Source organism: Engystomops pustulosus, chromosome 9 (assembly GCF_040894005.1).
Source record: "Engystomops pustulosus chromosome 9, aEngPut4.maternal, whole genome shotgun sequence".
In the NCBI taxonomy this organism is placed as follows: domain Eukaryota; kingdom Metazoa; phylum Chordata; class Amphibia; order Anura; family Leptodactylidae; genus Engystomops; species Engystomops pustulosus.
Window position 1 is genome coordinate 9362771 of NC_092419.1, and position 20952 is coordinate 9383722.

At 41.4% G+C, this 20952-nt stretch overlaps 1 protein-coding gene across 1 annotated transcript; it reads left to right on the top strand.

Annotated features, from left to right (window-relative positions):
* Positions 1–3786: 3786 nt before the first annotated feature.
* Positions 3787–14900, top strand: LOC140077603 (cytochrome P450 2B11-like). The gene is made up of 9 exons (XM_072124892.1): positions 3787–4084; positions 10605–10767; positions 10849–10998; positions 11498–11658; positions 11786–11962; positions 13070–13211; positions 13333–13517; positions 14149–14290; positions 14444–14900. Exons 1-9 carry the CDS (start codon positions 3911–3913, stop codon positions 14626–14628), a joined length of 1479 nt encoding a protein of 492 aa, XP_071980993.1. The 5' UTR covers positions 3787–3910; the 3' UTR covers positions 14629–14900.
* The last annotated feature ends 6052 nt before the right edge of the window (positions 14901–20952 follow it).

Consider the following 20952-nt stretch of genomic DNA (forward strand, 5'->3'; position numbering starts at 1 on the left):
AACTGCTAAATTTCTTTTTTTAACAACCATCCAACCCCTACCCCACTCGTGTTCTGGCCAGCCATGGGTGCCAAGCATAATGGAAAAATGAGACTTTGTTTATGCTAGAAAAATGCACCCAAAATTCACATATTGGGGGTCATTTACTAAGGGCCCGATTCGCGTTTTCCCGACGTGTTACCCGAATATTTCCGATTTGCGCCGATTTCTCCTGAATTGCCCCGGGATTTTGGCGCACGCGATCGGATTGTGGCGCATCGGCGCCGGCATGCACGCGGAGGAAATCGGGGGGGGGCGTGGCCGAACGAAAACCCGACGGATTTGGAAAAACCGCCGCATTTAAAAAAAAATGTGTCGCAAAAATTGCACTTACCTTCACTCAGCCCGGCTCGGTGTGTTCCAGTGGGTTCTGATGCTGCCACCTGGTGGACGGCGGAGGAACTACCTTAATAAATCCAGGCCGGACCCGAATCCACCTCAGAGAACGCGCCGCTGGATCGCGAATGGGCCGGGTAAGTAAATCTGCCCCATTGTTTTGGCATAAATCAGACACACCCTGGTACTATGTACCTTTAGACACAAGGCGACACCCCTTTCTTTTAAAACTGTCTAAAACTCTTCATAAATGCAGGTCTAAAAAAATCTTACTATAATACATAAGAGAAATTGCTGTATCCACAGAAATGAATATTATAGGTCAAAGGGCTCTGTTGGTTTCCACTGATGTTCCACTCATGTGGCACATCTGTTCTTCTGCATTTTGGTTAAGGGTTAATAAATCAGGAATATTCTAGCCCCTGTTGTGTAATAGTATACAGTCATACAGGTCTAACTTTTAAATTTAGATATGACCTTTGGCCGTACAGTAAACAGATAGACGCTGTGTACTGCTATAGGCAAACACCTCCTGGAACAGGAGGGTCTTCACCTGAAATATAAGTATCCCAATGCGTCATCTTTACAAGGTGCAAAGAGCATCTGCTATTCATAAAATAAAACTTTTTGTCTGCTCAATAGTAGATTGTCACAGCTTAACATTTTAAGGGTTTCAAATAATAAGGAACATTGGGTCACACGGCTGCAAGAAAACAGATACATGGACTAGTACAACAAGACTTACCAGCAGGGGCGAATTAATAGTGCCATACATATTGTACTAAAATCCAGTTTCCCGGGGACTCGAGGATGCCTCCCATCTGCTTTCAAATGGTGGTTTCAGGACCATTGGAGGACCTGCATATTGAGAGCAGGAAAAGATGTATGAGGATTTCATGGGTGAAGGTCCTTCTGTGTATAAAATTTGGTGGGTGCTTTGCGGGGCCATGGGCCCCCTAGAATGGTGGGCCCCGGGCTACCACCCAAACCGCCTTTATTATGATGCACTACTGCTTACCAGTAGAGATTGGGGGTTCCAATGGGGACACCCATGGCCAATCAATGTTGGTAGTAGCTAGCGTCATCATTTTGACTGATTGGCTGTTGACCCGACAATCCAGCAATATGCTTGGGTTACGAGGCCAAACCCGAATGGTAACATTTGGTCCATTTATCTCTACTAACCAGATACATGTCTGGAGAAGGGAATGTGTGTGTTAGCACCGGGAATTGAGCGGCTTCACATCAGGGATGTGCTTGTGTGTGTGCCAACAGCCGAAACTTATGTAGTGACGGCCATGCCCACCGGGAGGACCTATGCGATGATGCGTTCTATACTAAGTGCCCGAGCGCCTGCTTCAGCTGTATGATGACGTGGCTTCCCCCACGAGTGAGGGATCACGTGCATGAGCTGTTTGCCAGTGACGCCTGTAAACAGAAGTTGTCTGTGACTGCGCATTGAGACCCTCCAGGATGAGAATGTGCTCTATCACGTTTTGTCAAATTTTTGTTTTGCCAAATTATGGTGCATAGCGTGGAAGTGTTGGGAGCAGTAAAAGTAAGTTTTTTGTATCTATTGTGGATTTTTTGTTGATTTTTATGATCTTTGATGTTCCGAGTGGTCTCACCTAATGTTGTCTATACCGTACTGTACTATAAATTGCAACTGTGGAAAGATAGAATGGATCTGTTGATGGAATTGAAGTAAGTTGTCCAATTGGCCTCCACATATGAAAAATTATGTTGTGAATGTACAATGGTGTATGCTAACAATGGCGTAGTGCACAACAATCACATTAGTGTATATGTACTGGCTCTCAAATATGTCCAAACATCAATTTGCACATGGAGGATGGGGGGGGGGGGGCTACATTAGACCCCATAGCTGTACCCTGTTAATGGAGAAAAAAATTGACCCTGGAATAAGAAGTTTTAGAAGAATCCCAATCTGTTACTTGCATCTTATTAGTTACTCTCTGCTCACATATATTTACATGTAATTTGTATACAAGATATGGGAACCATGGATGTCTAAAAGCGCAACACTACTCCTGTTTACACACAACTTTCAAATTGCACAGAACATTCACTACATAGTTACATAGTTTACATTGCTTTTACCGTTGAAAAAAGACACATGTCAATCAAGTTCAACCAAGGAAGGGAAGGGATTGGATGAGGAAGGGATTTAGGGAAACAATTCTATATAACATAACCATCAATGTTAATTAGGAATAAAAAGGCATCTAGACCTTTCTTGAAGCTCTCTGCTGTTCCTGCTGTGACCTGCGCCTGAGGCAGGCTATTCCACAGATGTACGGTTTTCATAGTAAAAAAGCCCATAAGTTACGCAAATGGGATTTTCACATTGAATTCCTCTTATTCCCTTCTGTGCATATGTATTGTATCTTTACTATGATTTTGCTTTTGTTTGTTTGTTTTTTAACCTTGCATTATTCGGTGAAGGCCGGATAGGCCACAAAATCATAGTGAAACATGCTTTACTTCATTCTTATCATGACAGAAACACAAAGCATTTAAGGAAATCTAACGCGGGGTTTCTACTTTCTGAGTGAATCCCCATGGTAGATTCCCCATCCGGGCAGCAACTACATCCCGTTTTTCACTAATTCAGGGATGTAACTGCTGCAGAAATAAAGTTTAATGCCTCAATATGCAAATTAATTTCTAAGGCTATTGGGAGTGTGGAGTAATCTGAAAAAGGTCCGGCGGTGAAGGTTACTCCATTCCCCCAGTTGCCACTACTGACCTGCCTCTACCTGCTCTGCCCCATCTCCGGCATAATTTTAACTCAGGCAAGTGCAGTAGCACATGCGCAGAGCTCCTCAGCAGACGCAATGCAGGCAGCAGGCTAATGCGCTTGCGCAGAGTTAAATTGATGCCGGAGATGGGCCAAGGTGGGTCAATAGTGGCCACTGGAGGTGTGGAGTAGCCCCGGTACACATCCCTGACGCATTTCTGACCTTCATCGTTTTCATCAGAGGGATTTTTGGTGCCTTCAAAGGGTAAGGGCTTACAATCGTATATAAAAACTTTTATGCATAAGTTATTATTGCTTTAAATTTTAACAGAGAAATGGATTGTTTAGCTGATCATTATGTGTGATCCCTAGGGTGAGCCTACAATCATGGTGTCCTTATAACACAAACAGGATTTGTGTATATGCTGCACCATAGGTACAGTTCTGAAAAGGAAATAAGCCATATAGATCCCTACATGTTTCATTAAATGAATTGTCCAGTTGATGCTACCTGGGTCAACTTGTAACTCATTCCTGGGTCACCAAACACAGCAATGTCCACACTACACAAATTAGCTAACATTGTTAGACTATGACCCATCCATTTCAAAATAATTCAATATATTGCCAAAATGACTCTTGTTCCTGATTCCTATTTACATGACCAGAGGGACAGGAGCCGGGATCACCTTATCCTCTCGCTAGGAGGTTGTATAAAAGAGAGGTCCTGAGATAAGCAGCGCCTCACTTATCCAGGAGAGACCACGAGAGAACATGCTTCCAGCTACAGCTCTTCTCCTCCTCGTCATACTATGTCTGGTCTGGACAAAATGGAATAAAGGAAAATCTAAGGATGGACCACATCTTCCCCCAGGTCCTCCACCACTACCAGTGATCGGTAACATTCTCCAAGTAAATCATCGCGAGCTTCTCCTTTCACTCAAGCAGGTAAATCATTTGGTGTCATAATATCATGGTAGATAACATTGCAAAAAGACACTGGCTCATCCTCATAGATTTAACAAATGTCTCTATAAATGTCTCTATTTCTCTATAACATGTGATATTTTTGTTCTCAAGAAAGGTTTCCAGGCCTCTCTTGAACATGTGCAAAGTATCAGCCATAACAACTTCCTGCGACAGAGTTAGGGAGGGGTAATAATAGTATTGTAGAGTAGACAACGTAGTACATATTCCAGTGATATATCATAGATAAGTGAACTTGTTGAATCTTAATATGAAATGCGCTCATAATCATGGTGCCCACAACAAGCAACACATAGTCAACTGGAGATTCTGCACTGGTGCGGTTACTGCTTCCATTTGGTAAACCTACATTCTACCAGAAACAAGGCACTTTGGTGAAGGGTCTCTAATTCATAACCAAGGGGCTCAATCTTGGGGGACCTGCACCACTATCTCAGGGATGGCTAGCGTCTGTCACCCCAGTAAATGATATGTCAGCATAGAGATGAAATAACCATAGTCACTGCTTTGTGGAACAATAGGTGAAGAGTAATGGCTACTTGCTGTACTACCAGACATTGATATAATTCTATTGAACAGATTTGTTCCAATTCATCCGAGTTGTCATATATGAGCCCAGCTATATGACTAGGTTTACGTCAAGCCCCACAAGCCCTTGGTAGGAAGATTTTTTTCCCAGATAAAATGCACCTCTTGTCCATACGATGCCTTGAATAACCAATAGATAAGAGGGGCACTGTTTGGCGAAGAAAAAAGTTGGTTTAGTTAATCTCTATAGAGCCAATAGGATTTATTGGGAGTGGATAAGTTTATTGATAAGGACATATCACAGTATATAAGGTTGGAAAAAGACACAAGTCCAACCTTTAAGAATTAAACTGAATTAAGAATTAATGTTTTATCCCCATAACCCGTGATATTTTTGCTCTCCAGAAAGGCGTCCAGGCCTCTCTTGAACATGTACATAGAGTCTGCTATAACAACCTCCTGTGGAAGAGAGTTCCATAGTGTCACTGCTCTTACAGTAAAGAACCCCTGTCTATGGTGATGGTAGAATCTCCTTTCCTTTAGGTGTAAAGGATTCCCCTGCCTATGGTGATGGTAGAACCTCCTCTCCTCTAGGTGTAGAGGATGCCCCCTGTCTATGGTGACGGTAGAACCGCCTCTCCTCTAGGTGTAGAGGATGCCCCCTGTCTATGGTAGAACCTCCTCTCCTCTAGGTGTAGAGGATCCCTCCTGTCTATGGTGATGGTAGAACCTCCTCTCCTCTAGGTGCAGAGGATGCCCCCTGCCTATGGTGATAGTAAACCACCTCTCCTCTAGGTGTAGAGGATGTCCCCTGTCTATGGTGATGGTAGAACTGCCTCTCCTCTAGGTGTAGAGGATGCCTACTGTCTATGGTGATGGTAGAACCTCCTCTCCTCTAGGTGTAGAGGATGCCCCCTGTCTATGTTGATGGTATAACCGCCTCTCCACTAGGTGCAGAGGATGTCCCCTGTCTATGGTAGAACTGCCTCTCCTCTAGGTGTAGAGGATGCCTACTGTCAATGGTGATGGTAGAACCTCCTCTCCTCTAGGTGTAGAGGATGTCCTCTGTCTATGGTGATGGTAGAACCGCCTCTCCTCTAGGTGTAGAGGATGCCCCCTGCCTATGGTGATAGTAAACCACCTCTCCTCTAGGTGTAGAGGATGTCCCCTGTCTATGGTGATGGTAGAACTGCCTCTCCTCTAGGTGTAGAGGATGCCTACGGTCTATGGTGATGGTAAAACCTCCTCTGCTCTAGGTGTTGAGGATGCCCCCTGTCTATGGTGATGGTAGAACCTCCTCTCCTCTAGGTGCAGAGGATGTTCCCTGTCTATGGTAGAACCTCCTCTCCTCTAGGTGTAGAGGATGCCCCTGTCTATGGTGATGGTAGAACCTCCTCTCCTCTAGGTGTAGAGGATGCCCCCTGTCTATGGTGATGGTAGAACCTCCTCTCCTCTAGGTGTAGAGGATGCCCCTGTCTATGGTGATGGTAGAACCTCCTCTCCTCTAGGTGTAGAGGATGCCCCCTGTCTATGGTGATGGTAGAACCTCCTCTCCTCTAGGTGTAGAGGATGCCCCCTGTCTATGGTGATGGTAGAACCTCCTCTCCTCTAGGTGTAGAGGATGCCCTCTGTCTATGGTGATCGCAGAACCTCCTGTCCTCTAGGTGTAGAAGATGTCCCCTGTCTATGGTGATGGTAGAACTGCCTCTCCTCTAGGTGTAGGTGATGCCCCCTGTCTATGGTGATGGTAGAACCGCCTCTCCTCTAGGTGTAGAGAGTGACCCCTGTCTATGGTGATGGTAGAACCACCTCTCCTCTAGGTGTAGAGGATGCTCCCTGTCTATGCTGATGGTAGAACCTCCTCTCCTCTAGGTGTAGAGGATGTCCCCTGTCTATGGTGATGATAGAATCGCCTCTCCTCTAGACAAAGCAGATGCCCTTTTGTCCTGGTCACAGGCATACGTACAAAGTTCTTTTGTACTGCCCAATCAAATATTTGTACATTGTAATGAGGTCTCCCCTCAGCTTTTTACTATATACTATTGTGAAGAACACCATTCTGCACGCGTGCCTTCAGATAAGTTAGCAGTTGTACGGAAACATCTGCAATGTGTTCTTCAGTGTTCTTTCAATGAAAAATGCTCGAGTTTCCCATTGACTTCAATTGGGTTCGTTATTCGAGACGAGCACTCGAAAATTGGGAAAAGTCTGTCTCGAATAACGAGCACTTGAGCATTTTAGTGCTCGCTCATCTCTACTAAAGACAGTTGAGAAGGCAACATTCAATAGATTGGCCCTTTCCTCATGTCCCTTTACCATGACCCCCAGGTTAATCCTCAGAGAGCCCACACTCTCCAGTTTCCTTTAACAGTAATTTAGTATTACTTTTACTATGTAACATTTCTTTCAGTCTCTATTTTTGCTGCTTTTATCTGTTTTTTACAGAATTTATTTTTCTCTCTATAATCCTGTAACGCCTCATCCCTACCTTAAACGCCTTATCATTCTGGTTTATTGCTCGCCTTACAGTACAAGTTAACCACATTGGCTTTTTCTTGTTTCTCTTATCCTTCTTCCGATACGGAATGTCTTTTTCGTAGGACTTTTATAATATGTGTGAATATGTCACATTTTTTTGGGTGCTTTTGTTTTTGAGAAAATTGCACTATGCTCCCTTGAACAGTTGCTCAAGAAAAGCATGCATGGCACAGGATGTACGCTGTGAAGCATTGGCACTTATAATGTATTAATGGAGAAAATAAGGAAGGAAAAAAAGAATTCACAGAAAAAATGTACCATGAAAAAACAGCAGTTACCTCAATCCCTCAATCTTAAATCACTTAATCCTGAGGCAGGGGCATAACTTGGAGAGACAGGGTCCCATAGCAGCTTCTGAATGGGCCCCCATTCCACCTTAAAAAATATACATATTTTACAGTTCTTCACTAATACACACATTTATACACTCATGCGCACATATATATAGGATATTCATATGACATATACACATGCAGTGCCATATACAGATGTACAGCATATATATACTGTACAGAATATACACACCATATACACGTACAGTATCAGAATCCTGGTGTACTTTTATTATTGACCACTAGTGGCTGCTGTTTTTCTCAGTCTTATTGTGCTGCCTTTTGCTCCTCACCACTGGACGTATATACACATCACATATATAATCACACATAAAGAGCATATACACGTCACACATATGTTATATGTAAATTGTATAATAGTGCACATTCTCCATTCTCCAGTGATGTGTTGTTTGCGAATGAGCCGGCTCTTTTATGTGAATGGCGGGAGTAGGCTCCTCTCAGTAACCCAATGGCTCACTTAACCCAGCCGATAACTGGCTCATTACGCCCATTTTAACATGATACAATCAGGTTAATAGTGGTGTGAAGTGGGGTGACTGAATGGCCTGTGGCTCCCTATCATATATTTAAAAAGGGAGCCATTCAAGAGCCAGAAGAGCCAGCTCTTCTTAGTGAGCGGAGCTTAATAAGCCAGCTCACTAAGAAGAGCCATAGTTCCCATCACTACTGCTGTAATTTCATGAGATCACATACAAACATGGAGTAGACATTCTTACTGTGTAAAGGACCTTAGATGACATCACCCTGGTCACATGACATAAAGTGCCCAATGATGTCACAAAGCTCTCTCTCAATGTTCCAGTCAGCAGCATGTCCTAGCAGTGAGACCTGTCAATCAGGAACAAGGAGGCTGGGCAGTGCAAGTAAAATGTATATGCAGGACACAGTATCTTATCTAAACTAATCTAATCATAGTTTTTAATAAAGTATTTATTTTGGGTGGGTTCATTTAAATATCATATTCTCTTTAAGTGGTCTAAAGATTTATCTTTAGGTTTTCAAGTCCTAAAGATTAAAAAAGGTCTAAAATTCAGAAGAAAGCAAACAAACTAACTATATAACGGAGCAAAGATATCATGGGAGCAGAAGAGGTGAACACTGAACGACATTGACCTGAAGGAAAATCGTAGAGCGATGTTCCAGGTTTAGAAATTTAACCGGTTAAGGACCGGGCCATTTCCCTTTTTTTTCATTTCCATTTTTCACTCCCCACCTTCAAAAATCTATAACTTTTTTATTTTTACATGTAAAAAGCTGTGTGATGGCTCTTTTTTTGCGTAACAAATTGCACTTCATAGTGATTGCATTGAATATTCCCTGCCATGTACTGAGAAGCGGGAAAAAAATTCCAAATGCAGTGAAAATGGTGAAAAAACGCATTTGTGTCATATTCACCACAAATGACGCATCTAATTTATTCTTTGGGTCGGTACGATCACAGGGATACCAAATTTGTATAGGTTTTATAATGTTTTCATACATTTACAAAAATTAAAACCTCATGAACAAAATTTTTTTTTATTTTGCCGTCTTCTTGTGCTAATAACTTTTCCATACTTCGTTGTATGCAGTTGAGGGTGGTGTCATCTTTTGCGACTTTTGATGATGTTTTCAATGATATTATTTTTAGGACTATACGACCTCTTGATCACTTTTTATAGAATTTTTAATTTTTTTTTAAATGGCAAAAAAGTGCCAGTTTTGATTTTGGACGCGATTTTCCGTTACGGGGTTAAACACAGTGAAAAACCGTTATCATATTTTAATAGATCAGGCGAAAATGCGGCGATACCTAATGTGTTTATGATTTTTACTGTTTATTTATATTTATATCAGTTCTAGGAAAAGGGGGGTGATTTGAATTTTTAGATTTTTTATTATATATATATTTTTTTTTTACTATTTTTTACTTTTTATTTTTACCATTTTTCAAACTCCCTAGGGTACTTTAACCCTAGGTTGTCTGATCGATCCTACCATATACTGCCATACTACAGTATGGCAGTATATGGGGATTTTACTCCTCATACATTACAATGTGCTGATAGCACATTGTAATGAATGGGTTAACCCGAAGTAGCTTCGGGTCCTCGTGAGACCCGAAGCTACCATGGCGATGGATCGCCGCTCCCCGATGATGTCACGGGGAGCGGCGATCCTCGGAAAGATGGCGGCGCCCATGCGCCGCCGTCTATTTGAAGCCGCCGATCAGCAAGAAAACACCCGCGATCGGTTCCGGCACCGATCGCGGGTGTTACCGGTAAGCCTTTGCTGCAATATGCAGCAGAGACTTACCGGCTATGGAGAGGGCTCGGCCCGCGAGCCCTCTCCATGCATCGGAACATGACCGCCGCCGTGAATACACGGCGGGCGGTCGCGAACCGGTTAATATCTACTGTTCCAATGTAAACATTGTAAAAATAGCAAGGAATTTCTTTATTGAAAGTGTATGTAACACTGTTTCTGGCAATTATGACTTTATTCAGCATATTTAAGCAGTTGTCCCAGGCTCAGAAGGCTCTGTATGTAATATTTATTTATCGTTAAGATCCTAAGTGGAGACCCAACTGCTGTGACTCACTGCTCCCCCCTCCCATCTCCATAGAATAGCTTTGTAATCTGACACCTTGGTGAGTTTCAGTCGACCTCCCTAGCACTTTGTTCAGCTATATCCACCACATATAGAACGAATAGAGTTGCAGGACCCGTGCTCAACCTGGTCCTCCATTATATATGGGCAAAGGGACCCTCATTCTCCTGATTAGTAAATGTCCCAGTGGTCCAACCCCCACCGATTAGATTGTATTGAGAGGAGAACACAATAACCTGCCCCCCCCTCCCTGTGAGTGACAGTGTAAATAATCCAATACTGTCATTTGTATCAGTATCATAGTCGTACATTGTGGGCTATGGATTGCATCATGGATGGTCTGAGCACTAAAACTTTCATCACTCACAGGAATAAAGAAGTTACAAAGTTAAACTCCCCTGAGTTGCCATCCATGGTGGTTTTCTCCCTACATTTCATGTGGATTTTGACCTCAATGTTGTTTTCACAGTTGCAGAAGAAGTATGGCCCAGTATTCACAGTACATTTTGGATCTCGACCAACGGTGATGCTTTGTGGATATGATACGGTGAAAGAGGCCTTGATAGACAACAAAGAAGCCTTCGGTGGAAGAGGAAGAATGCCGTTGTATGACTATATGCTGAAGGGATATGGTAAGATGTCATATCATTAGTTAATTTCCTTGTGAACTTGTTGCCACACTCCAGAAGCTCAATGAGTATCTTCTCTTCTAGGAGTCATAGTCAGCAATGGCGAGCGCTGGAAACAGATGAGACGCTTTGCACTTATGACCCTTAGGAACTTCGGGATGGGTAAGAGGAGTATAGAAGAGAGAATCCAGGAGGAGGTCACGTTTCTTGTGAAAGAATTTAGCAAAACTGAAGGTATGGAAACATCTCATGAACCTTCATCATCTCCTATAAGAAGCAGTTAGTCCTACTTTCCATGGATATGGGTAGGCATTAAAAATGGCTTCAGTAAAACTTTGGGTGAACAGAAAAAAATTGGTAGAAGTTAATAGGACAACCTAAAATATAGCCTAAAGGTTCTATACATTGGCCCAAAAGCAACGTCAACCACTCTTTCCAATGGTATTTTTAGCTGTCAGGTCCGGTCTGGGATTGCCTACCAGAGAAGTTTGTTGTACCAGCGTGGTTGGAGTATTCAATCCTCCAAATTGTTTGAATGGTCCCGCAGCCTCTAAAGTATCTTCTTATTCACTTCTTTCAACTTATTTTACAAAATAATGTGAAATATGGGAACACATATAAAAAAATGGCAGCACTATAGTAATCCAAAAGTTGTGAGGGCGATCCTACTGGTGAACTATTGCTCTGAGGATAGTGTATTAATCTACATATATATTTTTTTCAATCTCAATAGGACAAACGTTTGACCCCACCTTCCTCCTCAGTTGTGCCGTATCCAACATCATCTGCTCTGTTGTATTTGGGAAAAGGTTTGACTACAAAGATGAACATTTTCTGACTTTTCTCAAAAATATCACTGGCATTCATCGATTTATGAATTCTGGAATGGGTTTGGTGGGTGTCATCACCAGTTTTTTACTCATTTGTACCATATAGATTAAATTCTGCATTTTGTAGGATGTTAATCACTGTTGGAGATGTTCACGTGGTCTCACCGGCATGACCTATTGTATTGCCATAGATTTTCTACTTCTTCCATCGATTTATGCACCATATGCCTGGTCCTCACCAGACGGGTTTTCAGCATTTCACTGATTTCCGAGCATTTGTTCAAGAGCGGGTGGATGAGAGTATGAGAACACTTAACCCAGACTCTACAAGACACTTTATTGATTGCTTCCTGGTTAAGATGCAACAGGTAAGAGATAACAGGTGACAAATCTTCTTCTTTGGAGTATGAAGAACTTAAAGAAGATAACATGCAATATTCTTCCATAATCAAATATCTTCCTTGGTGGCTGATGGTCCAGACTCCCATTTGTCTTCACTAATACTAAGAGTCTCCAGCTCATGAGACCTGATGAAGAGAGATCCCTTTAATAAAAATGAATAATTATCTTAACAATCCCAATGTAGACTTAATTAATCTTCTGTACAAAAATAATCTCATTGGAGCTGATCCATTCACAATTTCCTCTGGTCAACATTTGTCTTCCTCCATGCACGTAAATCCAACTGCAGGACTTCCTCCATAGGGTATACTACAAAAGTTCTCATTAAAGAGGACATCTTGTAATCATCTACCCTGGGGTACGAGGACATGTGCCCAAGCCATCTAACAGCACTACCTTATATCTCCTATCCATTAGATATTTGGGGTCACTTGTCTAATGTTTAAAATGGATGACGTATGACTAGAGATGAGCGAGCACTAAAATGCTCAAGTGCTCGTTACTCGAGTCGAACTTTTCCCGATGCTCAAGTGCTCGTATCGAGTAACGAACCCCATTGAAGTCAATGGGAGACTTTAGCATTTTTTACTGAAAGAACACATTGAAAGAACACATTGAAGATGTTCTCGTACATCTGCTAACTTATCCGAAGACACGCGTGCAGAAAGGTGTTCTTCACAATAGTATGTGAAGAACAATATGGGTGAAGAACACATTGCAGATGTTTCCATACATCTGCAATGTGTTCTTCACACATATTGTTCTTCACATACTATTTTGAAGAACACGGTTCGGCAGGCGTGTCTTCGGATAAGTTAGCAGATGTACGCGAACATCTGCAATGTGTTCTTCACTGTGTTCTTCCAATGTGTTCTTCACTTAAGAAAATGCTCGATCCCAAGCAGGCGAAATACTCGTCCAAGCAACGAGCCGTTTCGAGTATGCTAATACTCGAATGAGCCTCAAGCTCGGACGAGTATACTCGCTCATCTCTGCATATGACCTTTCTTTTTCAGCCTAGGAATCTCTGTAACTATTAGAAAAACATTTATACTGTATTTGCCTTTATACAGGATCAACAAAATCCGGCCTCCGAATTCCATAATGAGAATCTAGTTGTATCCGTAATTAATTTGTTCTTTGCCGGGACTGAGACCACCAGCACCACCCTTCGATTTGGTTTACTGCTTCTACTAAAATATCCCGAAATTCAAGGTACATTTAGCTTTTCTGTATCAGCCAAAACTGTGCTTAAACTGGTCACTGCTTGAACTTTTTTATAAGGTAATTTTTTTAATGAATCATCACGGTGAATAAAAGCTTATATCCTGTTTAGCAAAAGTCCAGGAAGAAATTGACCGGGTTATAGGTGATCGTTGCCCATCTGTAGAGGATCGATCCAGGATGCCTTACACTGAAGCCGTAATCTGTGAGATCCAGAGATTCAGTGACATTATTCCTACTGGGGTTCCTCACTCTACAACAGAGGATGTGTCATTTCGAGGTTATACCATCCCCAAGGTAAAACTTGTAGAAGGATATAAAAGCCTAATAAGTGTCTGAAAATCTTCTTATACTTGGCCTTCTTATGACATGTCACTTGAGCGCCTCATGGCTCCGCCGTTCACTAACCATGAACACCGTCACCCCCCTCAATATTCACCCCTCTGTCCTGCCCACAGCCTGCAGACAGCCGGTGACATCAGCCGACTGTCTACAAATTTTGCCATGCTTATTGCACAGCCTGCAGTTTACTAGTCATTTAAGTAGTTTTATAAAGTTCTTTTCTCCAGAGTACTTATGCCATGGAACTAGCCAAAACCAGTGCCATCATACCCTAGAGGTAACGAGCAGGCTTGTAAGCACGGTCTACCATCTGTAATCTGGTGGTAGATGTACTTTAAACTTTAAACTAATTTGGCCAATGACTATATTTTTTGACAATTATACACATACACTGGAATATTTCAGCACGGGCAAGCAAATGTCTTCTTAATGGGGCAAGAATGATTTGCTGCCACACCCCAACGGCGGTGTTTCATCTCTCATGAGAACAAATGAGATCCAAGATACCAGATTTTTTTGGCTATATAAGTATAAGCATAAATATGATAGATTGCAACATAAATAATCTTAATTCTTAAACTTTTAGGGCACAGATGTGTTCCCATTATTAACCACTGTATTGAAAGATCCTGAACAGTTTCATGAGCCGGAGGTCTTCTCCCCGGATCGGTTTCTGGATGATGATGGGGCAGTAAAGAAACATGCAGCTTTAATGCCGTTCTCTGCAGGTAAAATGTCTTCTGTGCTTGGTCAAGACAAGAGTCAAAATCTCAAGGAAGAATTTAATTAATTGGAAGATCAAGTTCCTTGCCAATTTTTTTTGCATGAAAGTTGACAAGAGAAATCGTTGACTAAAAACTCTTCCTCATGTGTCTCCATAGGAAGAAGGATGTGTCCTGGAGAAGGCTTAGCTCAGATGGAACTCTTCCTATTCCTGACGACTCTCCTCCAGAAGTTTACCCTGACCCCAGAGGTGCCGAGAGAGAAATTAGATCTAAGCCCTGAGTTTAGTAGCACTGGGAACCTTCCTCGTAGTTACAAAATGTCTTTAGTTCCTCGGGACTAAATTTTTAACTCAATTTCATGACTATTCTGACTGTAATTATTTATTGTAAGAGAATTTTGTAATATGTTGTTATAAACCTTTGTCCATCAATGAGTTAATTTTGTAACTTTTCACACCATCAGACAGACGGGTGTCCCATGGCTGAACCCCAATGTTTTGTACTATTTTTAGCTATTTCTTAAAGAGACTTTGCCAATTAAGACCTTCCTTATCTCATCCTGGAAGACGTATTCACCTAAGACAGACAAGAAGACAGTGCATGCCCCGAGTGTATATATATTATTCCAATTGAAATGTTTAAAAAATGTTTGTTTTTTTAAATAAAGTGTTTTCTGCATTGAAGTTTTGTCATTATTTAATTATTTATTGATTAAATTGCCAAAGTACTTCCAAGTATTGATTAGTAGGAATTAGTAGTGTAAATTTAGATTCTATAATTTTACTTACCTTTGTTTAAAGGAAATTCACCATCAAAATCCATCATGATAAACCAGAGACAGTTACTCATAGATCCAGGCACCGTGACTGTGGTATCTTCTTATATTTGTTATCCATGGCCTCCTTCCTTCTAAAATCAAGTTATAATATGATGCTAATAACCTGAAAGGCTCTTGGGGGCGTTACCAGAGTCCTTTTGATTCCTTTACATAGTTTTAAAAGTTGATTTTTAGAAGGAAGGAGGCCATGGATAACGGATATAAGCAGATTACCACAGTCACAGTGCCCGGATCTATGAGTAAGTGATCTATGAGTAAGTGAGTCATGCCGGCTTTGATGGTGAATTTCCTTTAAGATTTTCGTTAGAAATAGTCGGACCTTTGAAGCTCCACCCCAATTGCACCCCTGGCTCCCACATTTCAGATTCTCTCTAGTTCCTACTGCTCTATACTTTCTTCTTCAGCAGTGACATCAAAATACAGAGGATGATCACTGCTGCTGCAACTAATCACCGACTGCAGTAGATTTAATATACAGTATGTTGAAGAATGACTTACATACATAAACAAGGGCACGTTCATGTCCCTTCCGTGGATCCTTCAATCTCCTCTGATCCGACACCTTCTTAAGGTTACATTTTCTTTTACTTTGTACTTGCAGCTACCATTACCATGATGCGTCAGCACAGTATCACATGGGTAGCTAGAGGCAGTAGTATTTCTTGGAGTTGGAAGCATTTTTATCTTTCTCTCCATATTCTATTGATATTACTATGGTTAGAAATGGCCTTGTCATGTGATGGTTCCTCTGATGCACGGCTCATTAGATTTGATAACTGGACTGCATTGTACGTTAACTTTTGAATCAGGCTTCATGCACACAAAAATGCTGCTCCCCCCCATTGATGTCCATAGGAAGTGACTGCGCAGGCGGCAAAGATCGGTAGGAATAGGCTATTTTTAGGACACAATGGTTACAGTTTACTTCCACTAGGGCCAATTTACACATAACACAGTGGGGGTCATTTACTAACGGCCCGAATCCCATTTTTCCGACGTGTTTCCCGAATATTACCGTTTTCCCTGAATTGCCCTGGGGTTTTTGGCGCACGCGATCGGATTGTGGCGCATCGGCACCACTGGGGTAAGTAAATCTGCCCCAGTGATTTCATCTGTTCCATTAAGCTTTTTAGTTTAATGGACATATTTAAATAAACATTAATCCACTTTTATGCTAAACATTTTTCTAATATACTTCACTAACACATTCTTCTTAGTTTATAAAGAAATTCAATCCATTCCACCCTATAGAGATGTGTATTCCAGCCTGTACTGTGTGTGTCTATAGAGGCTGCATGAGCTCCATGTGTTTGGATATAACATCTCTGAGATGGGGGGATTAACCCCTTCACTTTTAGCTTTATGTTTGAAAATACTGTTCATAGCATACTACAGCCAGTGAGAGAGCAGGAGGGGTTACCACTCAGAGCTGTGTAACAAACAAGAGAGGAGACAGATTTGCCATAGCAACATAGAAGTAACATTGTAACTAAGTAGCAAATTGCAGCAGAATTTGTTAAGGCAGTATATTAGACAATTGTTCACAACAGTCCCCCACACACAATATCAAAAATCATTTGAAACGGTAAGTCTTAAGTGATCATTCGTGGTCCCCTTTTTGTTTTGTTGGGTTTTTTTTAACAGAATATAAAATAATGGAAATAAAAAGACAGATGTGAGTCTAACCTAATAAAAATTGGAATAATTGGCTAAAAAAATCGGAAATGTTAAATATTTAAATATTAAAGAGACAGTATGAATACATCAAAAAAATAAGATTTTTTAAATATTTTTTTACATAATAAATATTTTTTCATCTTTGAAAAATTGAGTTTTATTAATTTTTCAAAATATCTTTCAATATTTCAGACTTTATCGATCTTTATCCTTTATTGGATCATCTAAGAAAACTCATCCAGGCAAGTTTTGGTCCTTGGTCATAATAAAATAAGATTAGAAGGATAATCTGATACTGAGAGTAGGCGGCTACACGCTACCTCCTTTATTTTTAAAGGCATTTTTAAAAAGTCTGACAGTGGAGTTCAAATTAAATTAGTTAACAAAAACATCCATTCATTTTGGGCCAATAACCTTCCTCCTGGGGTCAGACTCTAGTACAAACCACCTCCACCATGTATATTGTCCTCACTTTCCTGATAGATTTCATCATTACCCTTCTTTCATCTTTAGAAAAGGTCAAAGTGCAGATAAAGAACGTGATTGGTCAAACGTGAATTTTATCCATGGAAGCCTGAGCCAAGATGCCCAACACTGAAGTTGTTTTACATGAAGTTCATTGATATCTTATCTCATGCTGTGACAGTGGACAATAGTTTCAGGAACAACCATCTTCACATGGCATTAAAACCATAGCAGTGACATCTGATCTGTCCCTGGAACAATGACGTGGAGACCCCGTTCTGCAGAGGTGGAGTCTTGGGCAAGAGGAGTGGCTGGCAGCCATCTTGTGAGTGTGATGCACAGATCTGAGATGGAAAAGGACTGCAGACAGAGAGATCTAGCTCCAGCCATGAGTGTGACCATTCCCTAAAGGGCCAAGGCTGCTGCTAGTGGAGCTGGATCAGAGACAGTGAGTGGCAGTGTTACTGACCTGGAGGAGAAGCCATAGGGACCCTGCTGAGAGGACAGAATCAGTGAGGCTGCATGTTTGCCGGATGGGCCCCTCTTCCAGCTATTTTAGAAGGCTAAGGTATCCAACAGACCTGGGACAGTAAGAGAACTGAGGCCTACTGTACAGACACTGTGGATAACCGTGCATGCACCGCATTTACATTTTGGTGCCAAGTTGTTAGTGACTGAGTAAGGGCCTGAGGTTAGAATAGATAGATGCATTGTAAGTCACAGGTCCCATCACTGCCAAAGCATTTACTTACTCGATATACAGACTAGTACCCAGAGGATCCTATAGAGACTCTAAAGAGAATCTGATTTATTATTGCACAGTGTGTGTGGGGGGGGGGAATAGAATTAGTTTGTTAAGTTTGTAAGCTTTTGTGTTGTGCTGACGGAATTGTTTTTGTGAATTTGGGTATTAAACTGGACAGCCTGCGGATAGGTAAAATTATGAAGTATACTGAGCGCACACAAGGTAAGTAAATATTTGTGAGTCCTTTAAAAAAAAAAACATTATGATACTTACAGTATAAGTCAAGGCACCGAATTTTGCCTCACGTATAAGCCTCGGGTAGGAAATGCTGCAACTACTCTTTAATAAAATGTCCAGCAGGAGCACCACCTCATCAATAAAATGTTCAGCAGAGCCCCACTTTATGTTTAAATGTCCAGCAGAGCCCCCCTTTAAAATAAAATCTCCAGCAGAGCCTTCCTTTAAAGTATAATGTCCAGCGGAGTCCCCTTTAAAATATAATGTCCAGCAGAGCCCCCATGTAAAATGCAATGCCCAGCAGAGCCCCCTTTGAAGTATAATGTCTAGCAGAGTCCACTTCATGATAAAATAATAAATTTAGTACTTACCTCCAGCGCTTACTCTGGCATCCTCTGGTCCCCGCATCTTCAGGCGTCCAGACAATGCGGGCAGGGTCACGTCTATGCTCCCTGCCCACACACAGATACTGTGACATGGCGTGATGTCACAAGATGGAGATATGCCGCGCCATAGTGTGCACATGCAGGCTGAGAGCAGACGTGCCTCTGGTGCGCGGCTGGGATGCCGGAAGATGTGGGGAGAAGACGAGCTGCGGGGAGAAGTGGATGTTGGGGGTGAGCACCGGAGGTGACTACTAACTTTCCTCTAGTGCTAGCTTTCTGTTACTCTTACTTATCTTAATGGGTCGGTTTTGACCCGTGTCTTAAATCACCCCTAGGATACCCTAAAAACAGTTATTTATGATCCAATTTGTTTCTTACCTCTTAGTTATCTTGTTAGGGTTTCTCATTCATGGAAGGATTGATTTTAATATTTTTGTTGTGGCCCCTGGGCCTTTCATTTGAGAGCGTACCCTTCATTTTCAATATAAAAATATTGTCAAATGAATCTCAAGATAATAATATAAACTTTAAAAAGTTTGTTATATTACCTGACTATTACTGAAGGGTTTTAGAACACATTTCTATGCAATCTTTATTTCCCTAATATGCTAATTTTCTAAAGGGGCTACTGGGGCATGGAGTAGCCAGAGCTCAGGCTACACGGTGAGGCTACTTCACGCCCCAGTAGCTTCTTTGATCCTCCTACCAGATATCTTTGGCACGCAGCTATGAGGAGCTGCGCAACCTCGTACGCTAAGCCAGCGTTCTGTGCACTTTCACTCCGAATACGGAGCTACTGATAATTTTTTATATTGTGTGCAGGGGGTGTGCTAAACATTTTTCTAATATACTTTACTAACAAATTCTGCTTAGTTTATAAAGAAATTCAGCCCATTCCCTCCCATAGAGATGTGTATTCCAGCCTGTACAGTGTGTGTCTATGGAGGCTGCATGAGCTCTTATCTCCTTGTGTTTGGATAAAAACCTCTCTGAGATGGGGGGATTAACCCCTTCACTTTTAGCTTTATTTTTGAAAATACTGTTCATAGCATACTACAGCCAGTGAGAGAGCAGGAGGGGTTACCACTCAGAGCTGTGTAACAAACAAGACAGGAGACAGATTTGCCATAGCAACATAGAAGTAACATTGTAACTAAGTAGCACATTGCAGCAGAATTTGTTAATGAAGTATATTAGACAAATGTTCACAACAGTCCCCCACACACAATATCAAAAATCATCAGAAACGGTAAGTCTTAAGTGATCATTCGTGGTCCCCTTTTTGTTTTGTTGGGGTTTTTTTTTAACAGAATATAAAATAATGGAAATAAAAAGACAGATGTGAGTCTAACCTAATAAAAATTGGAATAATTGGCTAAAAAAATCGGAAATGTTAAATATTTAAATATTAAAGAGACAGTGTGATTACATCAAACAAATATGTTTTTTTAATATTTTTTTTACATGATTAATACTTTTTCATCTTTGGAAAATTGAGTTTTATTAATTTTTCAAAATATCTTTCAATATTTCAGACTTTATCGATCTTTATCCTTTATTGGATCATCTAAGAAAACTCATCCAGGCAAGTGTTGGTCCTTGGTCATAATAAAATAAGATTAGAAGGATAATCTGATACTGAGAGTAGGCGGCTACACGCTACCTCCTTTATTTTTAAAGGCATTTTTAAAAAGTCTGACAGAGGAGCTCAAATAGTTAACAAAAACATCCATTCATTTTGGGCCAATAACCTTCCTCCTGGGGTCAGACTCTAGTACAAACCACCTCCACCATGTATATTGTCCTCACTGTCCTGATAGATTGCATCATTACCCTTCCCTTCATCCTCAGAAAAGGTCAAAGTGCAGATAAAGAACGTGATTGGTCAAACGTGAATTTTTTGCATGGAAGACTGAGCCAAGATGCCCAAAACTGAAGTTGTTTTACATGAAATCATTGATATCTTATCTCATGCTGTGACAGTGGACAATAGTTTCAGGAACAACCATCTTCACATGGCATTAAAACCATACGAGTGACATCTGATCTGTCCCTGGAACAATGACGTGGAGACCCCGTTCTGCAGAGGTGGAGTATTGGGCAAGCGGAGTGGGTGGCAGCCATCTTGTGAGTGTGATGCACAGATCTGAGATGGAAAAGGACTGCAGACAGAGAGATCTAGCTCCATCCATCAGTGTGACGATTCCCTAAAGGACCAAGGCTGCTGCTAGTGGAGCTGGGTCAGAGACAGTGGGGCATATTTATCAGGACCTCTGCGCACCGCCAGTGGCGCAGAGGCCCTGAAATAATCGCAAAT